This window comes from Diorhabda sublineata, chromosome 5 (assembly GCF_026230105.1).
Source record: "Diorhabda sublineata isolate icDioSubl1.1 chromosome 5, icDioSubl1.1, whole genome shotgun sequence".
Lineage (NCBI taxonomy): Eukaryota > Metazoa > Arthropoda > Insecta > Coleoptera > Chrysomelidae > Diorhabda > Diorhabda sublineata.
In genome coordinates this window covers 11,681,379-11,697,340 of record NC_079478.1, presented here as the reverse complement: position 1 = coordinate 11,697,340, position 15,962 = coordinate 11,681,379, and the positions used below count along the sequence as shown (strand labels likewise).

The window sequence follows — 15,962 nt, the reverse complement described above, 5'->3', positions numbered from 1 at the left end:
AATAAAACAAATTGGAGTTATCATTTTTATGCATATCATATAGGCACCACCATCAAGTAATGGCTTAAAGAATATCTGTTGAAATGTGTTATTATGTGCGAGAAAACAGTTTGAATATAAATCATTACCTATTAATGTAAAGCAAGTGACGGTATTGTGCAGTTCCATTTTAATCGAAAAAAACGACAAAACTCTTGAACAGTGGTTAGTTATTAAAATGGAAATCAATACTTTTCAAAACACTTATCTCTTTGTAAAAAACATTCCATTTCTGATGATTATATATTAAAACCAACAAAATTAGTGTAACATTTTAAACCTCACTATACACCAGCGCCTCTAATAGTAAATTAAATACAGTAGCCCTCATTTTGAGACATCCCAATCAATCAATCAAATTTGCAAAAGGACATAAAGTGAAGGGAGATGATTATTTAGTCGAGATATTATAGTACCTACTTACTAGAAGGGAGACAAAACATTGCGTGTAAATTTTAGAGGAATAGCCTTGCTAGACGTCACATACAAAATATTCCAATCAAATTTGAAAAAAAGGTTAGGAATATATGCAGAGAAATTTTTAGTAGAGTATCAAGGAGGGTTTAGAAAAGGCAGAGGAACATACATAACCAAATTTTTAACAGCTGATCACTGGCTGTGTGAGATACCAACAGAGATCCTTTCTGTTGATTTTAAAAAGCTTATGACAGTGTGAACAGAGAAAAGTTAATCCAATTATTACGAGAATTAGAAATTCCAAACTAATTTAACTAGTTAAGATGACAGAGGATACAACCAATATAGTAAAAATTAATAAGAAAAGTGAACCTTTCCAAACACAACAAGGATTAAGACACGCCCTATCAACGTTACTATTTAATCTAGCCTGGGAAGGCATAATAAGAACCAGTATCAAGAGAAAGGGCATTATATTTAACAAATGTCATCAATGTCTATGACGTGATGTTGATAGCAAGAAACAAAAGAAAGTTTGAAGAAACCACAAAACAACGAATAACAGCAGCAGAAGAGATAGGCCTACACTTCAATAATGGCAAAACAAAGTTTATGGAAATAAAGAATAAATGTGGAAGCAAGACGAAAAACAATTTCAAAGTACATAAACATGATGGGATGTTATAAAATTCGAGAAGTAGAAAATTTCATGTATTTGGGTGTACTACTAGATAATAAATGCCAAGAAAAAAAGTAAATCGAACTAATAATTGCCAAAAGTAAGAGCTGTGCAGGCAGCCTTAGAAGAATATTAGCATCGAAAGAGATATCCAGATCTATGAAAGTTCGAAGTTATAAGACAATTTTGAGACCCACCCTGACATTCGAGTGAAAAACCTGGATAATTATGAATAAAACTAAACAGAAATTTGAAATCTGGAAGAGAAACTCAAACCCTGAAATTTACACACTTTTCAATGATTCACCAATCAGCGCGTTTATAAAGACAAGAAGATTACAATAGTTAGGTCATTTAGAACGAATGGACAAAGACAGACACTTGAGTTACATGGAAAATACCAAAGGGCAAGAGGAAAATAGGTAGACCAAAGACCAAAAAAAGCGTTGGAGGGAAGTAGTGGAAGAAGACCTTATAGAGACACCCAGATCTGGAGAGAAAAAACAAACAAGGGAATGAAACAAGTGGAGAGGCTATAGACCTATATATATATATATATATATATATATATATATATATATTTCTCTCCAGATCTGGGTGTCTCTATAAGGTCTTCTTCCACTACTTCCCTCCAACGCTTTTATATATATATATATATATATATATATATATATATATATATATATATATATATATATATATATATATATATATATAATTATCGTTTTTAACTGTAATATAACATAATAACTGATAGTTGTCCTTCAGAACTGCCATTTTTGTGTTCCTCGTCAATTAGTACTATTTTACTGTTTCTGGAGAAAAACTAGAATGAATCAATCACTAACTCACAGTCATACATTGTAATTAGAGATGGATCATTCACATACAATCCTATCAAAACAAGCTTCATAACAGTTTATATAAACTGGACTTAAAAAAATCTATTGAATATATAGATGTTAATTCTCTCTAGAAAAACAGTGAATAAATACTTAGAGTATTATACTACATTTTAGAGAGCATATTTTCTGAAACAACGAATTTGTGGAATGAAAACTCCTGTATTTTGCTTCACAATTATGCACAATCTTATAAAGCCATCATCAGTTTCTGGCCCAAAATTCGATGAACAAGCATTGTATTTGTCTTTCTTTGTAAAACTACATTATTATTTCCATGCACTCATTTTCAATCAATAAAAGACAAAAGAGAAGTACTAAAGTTGGTTTTTAAAAATGCTTCAACAAACTATTTTAATGAAATGATTTAATCTGGTTTCATTCTTTTAGAGAGTTTGGACATGAATGCAAAAAACAACCATACTATTGAGATTATTGTACCTTAAAAGCAATAAAGATGCAAAATATTTCGTAGAAATGGTCAAAATGAATTATTTCGAAGAAAATGATTCAAAATTATGGTCAAATAGCCTATAAAATTACACATTATTAAACTGACAGAAAATGTGACTAAGTTCTTATATAGTATTAATAATATCTTATTAGCACATTGTATAAATTTTGTTAAAATAAAATAATTTTGAGATAAATCACAGCCTCATTAGCTGCAAGTGCACAGTTTTTCTATCCAATATAATATCACATTTTGTTATCATTTATAGTTGGAAGACGAAGTTGTCAAACTAGAATCACTTTCATCCATATTAAAGTCTGAAGGAAACCATGAAGTTGTTCTCAGCTTTTTATGACTTTTCAAAAAGTTTTTGTAACTTAGTGGGCACATTACATAATCTTCTATTTCTGCAAGACGCTTAGTTTTGTCTTCATCTATAACTAAAAATATTTCCAATGAATATCCTCCTAACACCATCTCCATAAAATATTACCAAAGTTCGGTACAATCCAAAAATATTTTTTTTCATACACCCTTTTTAAACCAGGAATTTCTTGATATTTTTGGTATAGAGAACGATGTTTAGAAATAAACTGCATGCAAAGCATTTGTAGAGTTGGTGCTTCTGATACAGAACATACTAATCTAACAGCTGATTGAGCAGCAGTAGAACTAACCATGGGATACAATTCATAGCCTTTGATTCCAGTAAAAGCAATACCTACAATATAGTTATTTATCTTTTTTAACACTAAAAAAATCTTATATCTTACCTAACGGCTTTCTGTCTAAATAATATTCTAAAGTGCCTTTACACATATCTAAATGAACACCAATAATACTACCCAACCCAAATTTTGATCCATATTTACATAATAATTTATCATGCTGAATGAGACCATGATATGAATAGCCCCAAGATTGGGAATCAATTCCTAATAAGCTGCAAAATCTGAACTTCCAGTCAGCAAATATCACTTTTGAAGTACCTATTCCAACCATCTGAAAATTATGATTACCTAATTTAGTTTAATAAAATTTTGTAGTATTCTTCAAATCTACCAAATACTGTTCTATTTGAGTTTAATCATATAAATAAGTGTGTATAAATTTAACTCACAACATCAGTTCCATACATGTTAGAAATCATTTTTACTTCCCAATAATAGTGCAAATTTGGTTTAAATTGCATATCACCTCTTACAGCAGCAGTACCCGAACTATAACAAGGATGAAACAAAATGTCTTTGTTTTCATTTGATATTCCTGTATCAGGTGAACTGTGTGTTGGTGACCAATGCCAAATAAATATACCAATGTCTTCTCCACATTTACACTGCAATGTCCCATCAGATGTTCCTTTAATTTTTGTACATTTGTCAGTGCAAAATGCATTTGTGATTTTCATAGTTATTAGATAAATATACCTTAACAAAATTTTATTACTCTAAAATTATAAATAAGATGTGATCTTGTATCCTTAAAGGATTTTTAGTTTCAAAATGTCAATGACAGTATATTTGACGTAACTGAAACCATGATCGCCAACATATATATTCAATCAAAATAAAATGCAAAAATTAGATTTTATCATTAATTATATGCTCTTTTATTTTATAACATGTTAAAAATTATGTTTTTTTTTATTACAAATAAACTCCTTCAATCAAATTATACCTGCGATACATATCAAACAAAATAACATTAAATTCATGTATAGATGACATTGACAGTAATGTAATAATGTGTATTATTGATTAATATTTTTATCATCTTCGATAAAATTAACGTTAAAAGTATGGGAAACGTTGACACGAAATTAAATTTTAGAAAAGCAGTGGTTCAACTTACATCAAAATCAGAGGTAATTCGTTCTTTTAAGAAACATTTTATAAATCTAATCTACTACATTTGTAGCCAATTGATTCAAGTGATGATACCTTCTGGGAACAATTTTGGTCGGAAAACGTGTCAAATGTTCAAGACATTTTTACTCTAGTCCCTGCTATAGAAATAAGACAGTTAAGAGAAGAAGCACCCTCTAATTTAGCAACATTATGTTATAAAGCTGTTGAGAAACTTGTTAAAGCTGTAGACAATAGTTGTAGGACACACCATGAACAACAAACAGGTGAATTATATATCAAATATTTACTTCTAAGAGATACCCTAACAAACAATACTGTTACATTTTTTATTTCATAGTTTTGAACTGTGCAAGACTTCTCACAAGAATATTACCATATATTTTTGAAGATTCAGAATGGAAAGACTTTTTCTGGTCCTCTCTTCCAAGTAAAGAAGAGGAGTATGAAGAGTCAGTTCCATTGGCACATTCTTTATTGAATTCTGTGTGTGTAAGTAATCCAAACTGAAGTATATTTTCAGAGTTTTTTACTTAGAAATATATTTTATGTATTTTTAGGACCTATTATTTTGTCCAGATTTCACTGTAGTCACAAACAGAAAAAGTGGTCCAGTAAGTATTGTATATTAATTTTAAGAAAACTGGAATGCTAATTGGGTTTTATATTTTGCATGTATACATCTTTATGCTCTAACCCTTTATATTTATAGGATAAAGCTGAAGAGTTGTCTGCAATTGATAGTTGTGAATATATTTGGGAGGCTGGTGTTGGTTTTGCACATTCACCACCACGTAACCCTACTTTTGATTCTAACCGCACTGAATTATTAAAGCTTCTTTTGACTTGCTTTAGTGAAACTATGTACCATCCACCAGCTGATATAACTGACAACCCAAACAAATGGATACTGTAAGTATATAATCAATATATCTAGAATAAATTCAAGGTGTTTATCCTCAAGTTTTGAGTCTTTATTTCAAAATATGATATATATTTTCAAGCCTTAATTCATACACTTATTGACTGGCTTAGTAGCTTCCTCAAAGACTGATCAATCCAGGTGGCTATTTATGGATATACCTTCGAAATGTTTGAGGTCAACCCTGTTGTTTCCAAGGGATGAATCTTGCCACCTACTTTCTTTGTCCTGTACATCAACTATTTACACGACTAATCTGCACAATCTATAGCTTGGCCATCAATAGCACTATGGTGTCGTCGTTCTAATCAACCACACCAATAAACTCGGCCAAAGACCAAATCTGTAGGTAGCAATAAATCATCACAGCGCAGGCTGTGTTTTTACAAAGAAGGCTGGCTCTGCAGCTCAATATTTGGTCTTGTCTGGACTTGAAATACTGTTGGGTGTTGAGGTTGGGGGTAACTTCTAATTCTCCACAAAACCCAGATTCGTCTATATTTGGAGTTTTGGTCGCACATTTGGAGCTCGGCTCGGCTCCCAAGCATACCTTAAGGATGCTCGACTCTATAGAGAAGAGAGCAATTTGACTTATAGGCGATTCAGATTTGACGAGAAACTTGGACAGCTTAAAGCATAGAAGAAAAGTCGCCGCACTGACTCTGTTTTACCGATACTACCAAGGCAAATGCTCTTCTGACCTGTCTAAGATAATCCCTCCTACCTAGAGCAGTTTTTGCAAGACCTGTTTGACAGGAAGACATGACTCATGAACACCAAGTTCGACTGCAGACGCCCAGAACTTGAATTTATTGGGACTCCTTTCTTTGTAAAATGCAACCTACAAAAGTTTGAGTTTAACATCCACAGGTACTTCTACACAGCAGGCACCACCTGAACTACTTGAGTACAATGAGGTTTACCCTTGTGCTTGTTTTTTTGAATAGAAAAAAAAAAATGAATTAAATAGTTGCATTCACATCTTACAATATTTTAGGTATTTAACTTCTGCAGAAAATAGGCATGCTCTTCCAATGTTCACATCATTACTAAATACCGTCTGTGCTTATGATCCTGTTGGCTTGGGCGTACCATATAATCATTTATTATTTAGTGACTCTCTGGAACCATTAGTTGAAGCTGCTTTGCAGATTCTTATTGTTACATTAGATCATGACACAAGTTCTTCAACTCCTGCAGAAAGTGAAGATGTAAGCATGATATTTATACAAGTAAACCTGAATTGTCTTCTTTTCTTATAAATCAGTTCAGTACAAAATATTCAACTAATCACATTTTTATTTTTTAGGTTTCCGTCCCTGATAATCTTTTCATTAATTACTTGTCTAGAATACACAGAGATGAAGATTTCAATTTTATTTTAACTGGCATTACTCGCTTATTAAATAATCCCTTAGTTCAAACATATTTACCAAATTCAACAAAGAAAGTTCATTTTCATCAAGAATTGTTGGTATTTTTTTGGAAACTGTGTGATTACAATAAGGTAAGTACTTTATAAATGAACTTTCTTGGGTATAAATTCATTGTTTCTTTGTAGAAATTCTTGTACTATGTACTAAAGAGTAGTGATGTTTTGGAAGTATTGGTTCCTATTTTATATCATCTCAATGATTCCAGAGCTGATCAGTGTAAGTAAATTTTTAAGTAAACAATGACTTGAAATTGATAATATTCAAATTGTAATCTTCAACATGAAAGATAAGTTCAGTTACCTTGTCCTTTAATCTGGCGCATGTCTGTCATTCATTTTTCCAGTAATCTGTATTAAATAACTTTAATTAGAATCATATCTAAATTGTTATTCGCAAAAGAACCTTTATGTTTTTAAAACTGCATTAATTTGGTCCTAACCTATTTTAGTTACCTATTCTCAGGTTAAAAAAAGTTACTGTTATTACTCTTAGTTTGGATCAAATTAAAACCACTATGTATATATGGAAAATATTTTACCAAAGTAAAGAATGTTAATTAGCCAACTTAATGACAATTTACCAGTGTTAATTTTTATATAATATTGCTGTATATATTATATTATATATATATATATATATATATATATATATATATATATATATATATATATATATATATGTATATATATAATTAATTATAAACCCATGTGTACCCTTTGTGGGTTTCAGGTATGTATGTTTATTTATTCGTTCACAAATTTCAGCCACTCCTCTATTCTAGTTTTTTTATTGCTTCTGTCCACGTTTTTCTCTTTTCTCTTAAAATTTCCACTGCAGATTTCTTTAGGAAAGTTCGTTTCCTCTTTTTCATTTCTCTACCTAGCTAAATCCTTTTTTGGCCGGTCTATTGCTCTATATTTCTACAAAGGTGTCCAAACCATTTAAGTTGTTGGTTTCCAATTGTTTTCACTAAGATTCTATATTCAAGTCTTATTGTTTCATTTCGTATTTGATCATTTCTGCTGACATCTTTGACTCTGTGTAAGTACTTCATTTCTACTGCTTGAATCTCTCTCTTGAGAGAGTTTGTAAGTACCAAGATTTCGCTAATAATAATAATAAGTACTGTTAAGTTAATTGCTGCGATGATTCTTTATTTCATTTCTGCTTATTGATTTCCATAGCTATGTATGTCCATGCTTGGATATTTGAAATTCTTCACTTGTTCCAATTGTATTCCATCTATTTCTATTTTTCCCCCTCCCCCATTATTTTTGGTTTGTCCATTTCTTCTTCATTTTTAGCAAACATTACTAAGTCGTCGGTAATAACATATTCAGAGATTCCAACTATTTCCATATTTCTGTATCACTTTTTTTCCACTTCTTTCAATACTTCATCTATTAGCATTATATATAACTCGGGACTGAGTAATCATCCTCCCTGTCTTAATTCTTCTTTAGTCGTGATTGGTCATTATTTTTCCTCACCCAGTTCCTCGTTCTATATGTACCGGGTGTCCCAATAAGAATGGCTCTCTGCCATATCTCGGCCGAGATCCATTCTTATTGGGACACCCGGTACATTTCATGTTTCTCAATTTGACTTTAACTCCTCTTTGTTGTAAACTTTACCATATTTTATTTCATTGGGCGCTGTTAAATGCTTTTTAAATGTTTGTAAAACCGTTGTTGTCAGTTTTTTTTTATCTATTATCTGTCTAAATGTAAATACATGTTCTTCCTTTTCTATAGCTACTTTGCATATCCTCTATTATTTTTCTTAGCCTGTTTTCTAAAATACTCTCGTGATTTTCAGTATCAGTCTTAGCAAAGTTATGCCTCTACAATTATTGCAAACTGTTTTGCTACCTTTTTTAAAGAGAGGTGAAGTGATACCAATATCTCATATCCTTTAGCTGTTCTGCTGTAATTGTAATGTTGAATTCTTTTTTCCCTTAATTAATTAAAATTCAAAACTCTTTTCCATGTTGCGTCTCATTTTGTTTTAAATATCCTGAAGAAAATAAAATGATTTGCAGATAAATCTTTTAAAAATGGTCCACTTGATCACACCACATTACAAGTATTCTATTTTGAAAATTAATCATTTTACCGGAACCTTAAATTCCTTTGTAAATGGTAAAATTTAAAAGAATTGTGTTATCATTTTGAATAATAATTTCACAAAACTCCATCGTTTGATATGGTCCTGGGTTCTATGAAAGCAGAAGCAAAGAATCCTCACTCACTGACACCGGTACATTGGAAGTATAGGCCAATTTACATTAATATTCCTAAGTAAAATTTCGCTCAATACCATACGCATCATTGTATTAAAATTCAAAAATTATTTATATTTTAGCTCGAGTCGGTCTCATGCATATTGGAGTATTTATTTTACTTTTGCTTTCTGGTGAAAGGAATTTTGGAGTTCGTCTCAATAAACCATATACAGCAACAATACCCATGGACATTCCAGTATTTACAGGAACTCACGCAGATCTGTTAATTATAGTATTTCATAAAATTATTACAACTGGACATCAACGGTTACAGCCATTGTTTGATTGCCTACTTACGATTTTAGTTAATGGTAAGTTTTTTTATGAATATCTACAGAAGAGTTTTTTCTTATGATTAAACATATTCTGTATTCATTCCTATACTTAACTTTGAAAAATATATTACGCAATATAAATTATAAATGATCCAATCCAAAAATATGTTTTAGAAATGTGTTATATATTCTAAAAATGAAAAAATAGATTTGAAAATTCCATAAATTCATACTATTAATGAGGATTTGAATAACAAATTCATTAGTGAAAAAAGAAATTTGCAAATATCTATACTACCTCTTTGGGTAACTTATCACTAATACTTAACTAACAATATATTTGATTTTATATCTTCTGTTACTTTTCTATTTTGTTCCCCTCACTCTGACTCACTACATAAACTAAACAAATAAATAACAAGACCTTCATAGAAATTAACAGGACAGGGCCGGCTTCATGTCGGGGACGAGTTCATAACAAAATATTTTTTTTTACTCTTATTAGTTACCTATTGGCTTACTCAAAGTATATTTCTTAAGTCCGATCAAATAGAATCACCTGATAATACGCATCCAAGACCTTCCGACTGATCAAATGTTCATAGCCACATAATAGGATCCTTTCTATCCTAGTATAATCGTGATAAATGCATTCAGCTGACGGGTTGTTTTGTGTGTATTTTGTTTTTTACTTTAAAAGTTATTTATTCTCTTTATACAGTTAATTTTGATCAATTCTTATGAACAGTGTAGTTGACAGGTTACTCAGGTTTGTGTGTGTGTGTGTGTGTGTGTGTGCAATGATGATTAAAATGCCTATATTTATTACACACAACTGAATAAATACTTATAAACCCAGATATGAACATAGGAAGATTATTATAGGAAAATAAAATAATAAATATCGAAGTTTATTTGGGTTGAGTTTTAAATATGAAATTTTGATTGAAAACAACGTTCTGAATCTCTGGAAAAAGCTGGTCCTTCATTAGGAGTAGCTGATAGGTGAAACCTTAAATGTTGCAAGTATACATATTCAATTAAATTGACAGAAAATAGCCACGGTGTGTATCTAGGGTATCATTAGGAGTAGCTGATAGGTGAAACCTTAAATGTTGCAAGTATACATATTCAATTAAATTGACAGAAAATAGCCACGGTGTTTATCTAGGGAGTCTATAATATATGACAATGATGAAAAATTTAATACTTCCTTAAATAATAATCCAGAAGGTTTTGCTTACAAATGGTGACAGGAGTACTTGAAACATGAAGCATTTTGTAGTTTACAAATATTTTCTATGTAAAGCTCAAAGAAAATTGAATATTGTAATGATCAATCACAGCAAAGCGAGGATGTGCTTGAAATAAATGAATTCACGTACAGAGATATTTATAATATTGTTTTTTTTTTGTTTCAGTTTCACCTTACTTAAAAACTCTATCAATGGTCTCGAGCACAAAACTGCTTCACTTATTAGAAGCTTTCAGTACACCATGGTTTTTGTTTTCTGCATCTTCTAATCACCATTTAGTATTTTTCCTCCTAGAAATTTTTAACAATATCATCCAATACCAATTTGATGGTAACTCTAATTTAGTTTACACAATTATTAGAAAACGTCAAGTATTCCACAGTCTAGCTAATCTACCAAGTGACTACAGCGCCATTACCAAATCAATTAATAAAAAAACGAAAAAAAAAATGTCTGCTTCTATAAGTCACGAGAATATTCCTGAACAGGCAATGGAAGGGTCTCGCCCTGCTCTTCCAGCAGAACCAGGAACATTGAAAGCAACTCTCCCTGATACACCACAGATTGGACAGATGACAGAAAGAGAATCCGCACATCCGTCAATACAACAAGCGGATGGATTAACATTAACCAATGGAATGTCAACTTTAGCTGTAAATACACCTTCTAAGACTGCAGTTACCCTAGGAAAAAATAGTAGTAGAGGAGTATGTATGTTATAAAATGATTCATTACCATTTTTATATGTTCCATTAACTATTATGTATGTCACATAAATTCTAGGATAAAAATTCATTCATTCATTTCACTTTGACATTTGTATAATTGCATTCACATTTTAGATGAATTCCAACCAAGCAACTGAATTAGAAGAATCTCGAAGTTCCTCTCCATCTGGGGGATTCAATAGGGCTGTGAATGCAGTAAGCTTGTTTTTTATATCTATATCTTTATTTATTGGAGTCATATCCGTTGGCAAATTTTAAAGATTCTTTGTTCTTTTAGAGAAATAGTTTAAGAGTAAGTGCACCACATGAAAATCAAAATGGGCAATGGGTACCGACAAGTGAATGGGTGCATTCCTGGAAAAGTAAATTGCCATTACAGACAATCATGCGACTATTACAAGTTTTAGTGCCTCAAGTTGAAAAAATATGTATAGATAAGTGAGTACATACTGTATCAGTTATGTCCATTCCTAAAAGTGAAATTCAAAAGACATAGGTACCAAAAAAATACACAGGTTCATAGAATTGAATATCTAATATATTTATTGTTCCACATCCAAAATTCGGCAAATCTTTTTTGTATTTCAAACAAATAGTCAATTAAAAATATAGAATTATCTTGAAATTGATGTTTTACAAAAGCAAATAAAAAATCAAATACTTTCCACTTATGGGTGTAATCAGCGCAGCTATATGCTTTTTCTTTTAGTTTATTCAAAAAGACAGTCTATGACTGCTATTTGTTATGAGCCAATACTTATTGAAATCGGCAACTGTAATGGATCGCAATTGCTGGCCAGCTTTGGTTTCTTTCAGAACAGTCTAACATTCCCTCGTTTAGAATTTATAATATGAAGAAAACTCTAGCCAATTCTACTATTTGATTCAAGTATTAAAACACGAATGTGTAGATGCTGTAAGGTGCCATCCTTATTTCATATTGCGAACCATCAGTCAGGGTATTTGGAGTCGTAATCGCCGATAATGTTGAAAAAAAATTCCGTTGATATACTCCTCTAACATATTCAAACTACTCTCACCTTTCGAGAGTAGTATTTATAAATTTGGTTCTAGAAAGACCTATAGTAATTTTACTATAATATATTCTAATTTAATGTTGATTGAAGTGTTGTTTTGGTGGGAATGTTTAGATATCAATATTCTGTGTTACTTGTTTTAGGGGATTGACTGATGAAAGTGAAATTTTGAAATTTTTACAACACGGTACTCTAGTTGGTTTATTGCCAGTACCTCATCCGATACTAATTAGGAAATATCAAGCAAATTCTGGAACAACCACGTGGTTTAGGACGTACATGTGGGGAGTCATTTACTTAAGGTAAGGTTTTCATACTTGACTGACTGAGAATATGAATAAGTTGGTATTTCTGAAATATTTGATCAAATTAATAATAAACACACTGTTTACTATCACCAAACCAAACCACCAAACTCTCAATTATATATGCTGCTGGAGTCTATCAAAGGTTGAAAAAAAAGATCGATGAATTCAATTATCATATTGTTGAAGTTCCAAGGGGAGATTGTAACTCAAAATGATTTTCGATTGGGTACAGATAAGTTATTCTACTAACCGCTGTAGCTTTGACTATGAATACGCAGCCCTCGAATATTCTGGAACAATTTTAAAGAACTTGAGAGAATATTCTAGTTCTTAGGATTGGGTGTAAAAATAGCCGGCAGCAGGGGAGACAAAAGTCTATGTAAGTTGACTAAAGTAGTCAGTCAAAATTTCAAGTAGAATGTTATAAAACTTGTGTATGACTATTGGTTCTCTATCTATAATTTTTTAATAAGCTATAGTTTTGAATTCAAGAACCTTGTTCTAAATGCGGTTTCAGTGTACACATTGGAAATATCAGTTTTCACTAATCCCTTATCTTGATATACCCGAAGAAATGAAAGTATTTTTAGGATTTGTTCTTAAACTTTTATAAAAATTTTCGTTCTGGATTAACAACTGCAATCAGTTAATAGCTGATCTATTTGTTCTAGTATAATAGTTTTGGAAAAAATGGATAACTTGGAGATTTTCAATTGTTTTTGATATTTTTTTTCTTTTCAGGAATGTCGATCCTCCAGTTTGGTATGATACCGATGTTAAATTATTTGAAATTCAACGTATTTAAATTTAATAGTTAGTTTCAATGTTAAAAATTAATATATATTTATATTTATTTGTACTAATTATAGGCACTCAACAGACGTACTTCATAAGATTATTCATTTCCGAAAAAAATTGTCTCTCTCAAGTTTGAGTTCTTAATATCAATTTTAAGAATTATATTTTTTTTAATTTCTAATACTTTTTACAATAATGGAAATCCATTTGATGGCCCTTGTGGTGAGTTTATGCTCTTCAAAATCGCTTTAGAATTCACTAATAAAAGAAAAAAGAAAATTGTGTATTAAAAATTTTTCAAATTTTTAATGCATTTTGAATGGTAAAACTATATTTAAATTGTAAGCAGTTAAGATTGTTATTAAGAGCTCAAACTGAGATTTTTTTATATATGTAGATTCATATTTCGCTTGAGCACCGAAAAAACTAATTTTTTTTCGAAAATGAATTACCCTAGTACTTAATTTATAGTTAACAAGATGATTAATATTTTGCATTTAATAATATTATTATCAAATTAATTTGTTCTGAATCATATCATTGATGTTAATGTAACTTACAGAGTGTCCAGATGAAAACTTTCCTTTAAAAGGCATGTAGAGTTAGTACAAAGACTATTTTATTTTAAAATGATAAATCAATGATCTGGAGCGAGAAATATTGTTTTCACGGTGAATGTGATACACATAGGGGTAACTCCAGTTCACTCAAATGACTGGCACCAGAGATTTATTAAAAAAAAAAACTTGAATAATAGTATACTTTAAGAGATTTTCAAACTGAGGACTCCAAACTCCCATGATGGAGGTTAGATAATTCCGTAATATTGATAGTTTGTATTGAAATTTTATGAAAATATGTTCATTTTTTCTGTAATTTTTATATTATTTCTTCAGAAAGAAACATACCTACTAATCAAAAATTTCTCTTCCATACATATTTACTTTGCTGTATTATGTCTGTTGACTGTTGAAAGTATTTAAAAATGTATAAAACCAAAGTGTGATAAAATTAAATAAAATTGTTTTCTTTCAACCCACGTACCCCCTGAAATCCCTCAAAATAACTAATTCTTTTTTTATTTTCCTATCTAGTTGGGACTGGATAAACGCTTGGTCAAAAGACCTTTTCAGTTTCCGCTTAGTCTAAGTCGTGGTCATCGCATTTTCATTGTGTGCCTTATGAAAGACACATCTTGGGGCATAGAATTGCAATTATCATTATTCATTCAAAAAAAAAACTTACAATTCGTAGTCCTCGGATCTTATGTCCTCTAGATTATCCTCTAGATTAGATATCAATTATTTTTGGTATTCGAAATATCAAGTAAACTTTAGATAGAAATATATTTGGAAATATTTAATTTTGTGCAGATGCTGATACAGAAGTATTTGTTCTAATTAGCCAATTATCGGATATTTTTTGATGCTATTTTCATTATCCTAATTTCTAGCCCTCACATTCTCATGCGGAATGCCATTGGTACATGGAGGAGGACGAAATCGCAGACCGCTACATCTATGAGTGCCCTGCACTCATACAAGTAAGGTTTAAACACTTTGCAAGCCTCACAACTTGCCTAATGATATCAAAGGGTTCAAGCCAAAGTGCCTGATCGGATTTTCAAAGGACGGCTGACTTTGGGAACGCCAAGTGGGGCACGACGGGCCTATTTGCTCAACGGTTCCTTGGCCACCCACAATTAATAATGATAAAAGAAATTACTTGAGATTCACCTTTGCAAATTTAATAACCAAATATAAAGTTTTTGATAACAAAGAGACGGAATGATTTAGAATTTTTTTAAGATAACTAGTTCGAATTTTTATGTAAATGTTTTTTTGCCACCAACTTTTGTTAGATTGGAAATATAAAATTAAACCAATCGCATTCCTTATTACGTACTTAAAATGGTTAAATGTTAGTTAAGGTTTTTATTTATAAGATTAAATACAATAATATAGTGGCATTCTTAATAATAAATTATAATTAATTTAATAATATAATAATTTTTATAATTAAAGAACTTTTTTGTAAGAACCTTTTCAGGTATATTTATGTTTTTAATTTTCATAAATGTTGATATCTCATCTTTCATCAAAACAGGTTTCGTTCAAATACACAATATTTGTCCCGGTATGTCTGGTAAATATTCGTTAATTGTTCTGAATCATGTCCAATGTTGGCGATAAATTAGCACTTAAAAAAATGGTCATCTGTTTTTTCGGAATAACTGGATATTATGTCGCCATCATTCCATTAGAGTTACGTAGAACGCACAATTCTGAATGGTACACCAGCATTTGTTTGCCAGATGTGTTCGCAAAAATCATAAGACGAAGCATTCTCCACTAAGACAATGCGAGCTCTCACACATCAAACAAAAACGTTCTTTAACAGTCAAGTCAAATTGATGGGTCATCCGCCGTATAGTTCTTGTTTGGCACCTAATGATTTCTTCGTATTACCACAAGTCAGAAATAAATTGCGAGATCAACGTTTTTCTGCACCTGAAGAAGCGGTTATGTATTCAAATAAGACGTTCTGGAGGTACCTCAATCT

The 15,962-nt window shown here is 30.9% G+C and overlaps 2 protein-coding genes across 2 annotated transcripts; one reads left to right on the top strand and one right to left on the bottom strand.

The window, feature by feature from the left end:
* Positions 1 to 2,389: 2,389 nt before the first annotated feature.
* On the bottom strand, positions 2,390 to 4,002 carry LOC130443850 (SPRY domain-containing SOCS box protein 3). Its single transcript, XM_056778714.1, has 4 exons — positions 3,612 to 4,002; positions 3,265 to 3,493; positions 2,985 to 3,212; positions 2,390 to 2,931 (listed from the first exon to the last, which is right to left on the bottom strand). Exons 1-4 carry the CDS (start codon positions 3,897 to 3,899, stop codon positions 2,750 to 2,752), a joined length of 927 nt encoding a protein of 308 aa, XP_056634692.1. The 5' UTR covers positions 3,900 to 4,002; the 3' UTR covers positions 2,390 to 2,749.
* Positions 4,003 to 4,018: 16 nt separating this feature from the next.
* LOC130443849 (protein HID1) lies at positions 4,019 to 14,430 on the top strand. Its single transcript, XM_056778713.1, has 14 exons — positions 4,019 to 4,355; positions 4,409 to 4,622; positions 4,697 to 4,848; positions 4,917 to 4,970; positions 5,069 to 5,268; positions 6,276 to 6,489; positions 6,588 to 6,785; positions 6,840 to 6,930; positions 9,079 to 9,309; positions 10,695 to 11,236; positions 11,372 to 11,452; positions 11,535 to 11,695; positions 12,438 to 12,596; positions 13,344 to 14,430. Exons 1-14 carry the CDS (start codon positions 4,290 to 4,292, stop codon positions 13,405 to 13,407), a joined length of 2,427 nt encoding a protein of 808 aa, XP_056634691.1. The 5' UTR covers positions 4,019 to 4,289; the 3' UTR covers positions 13,408 to 14,430.
* The last annotated feature ends 1,532 nt before the right edge of the window (positions 14,431 to 15,962 follow it).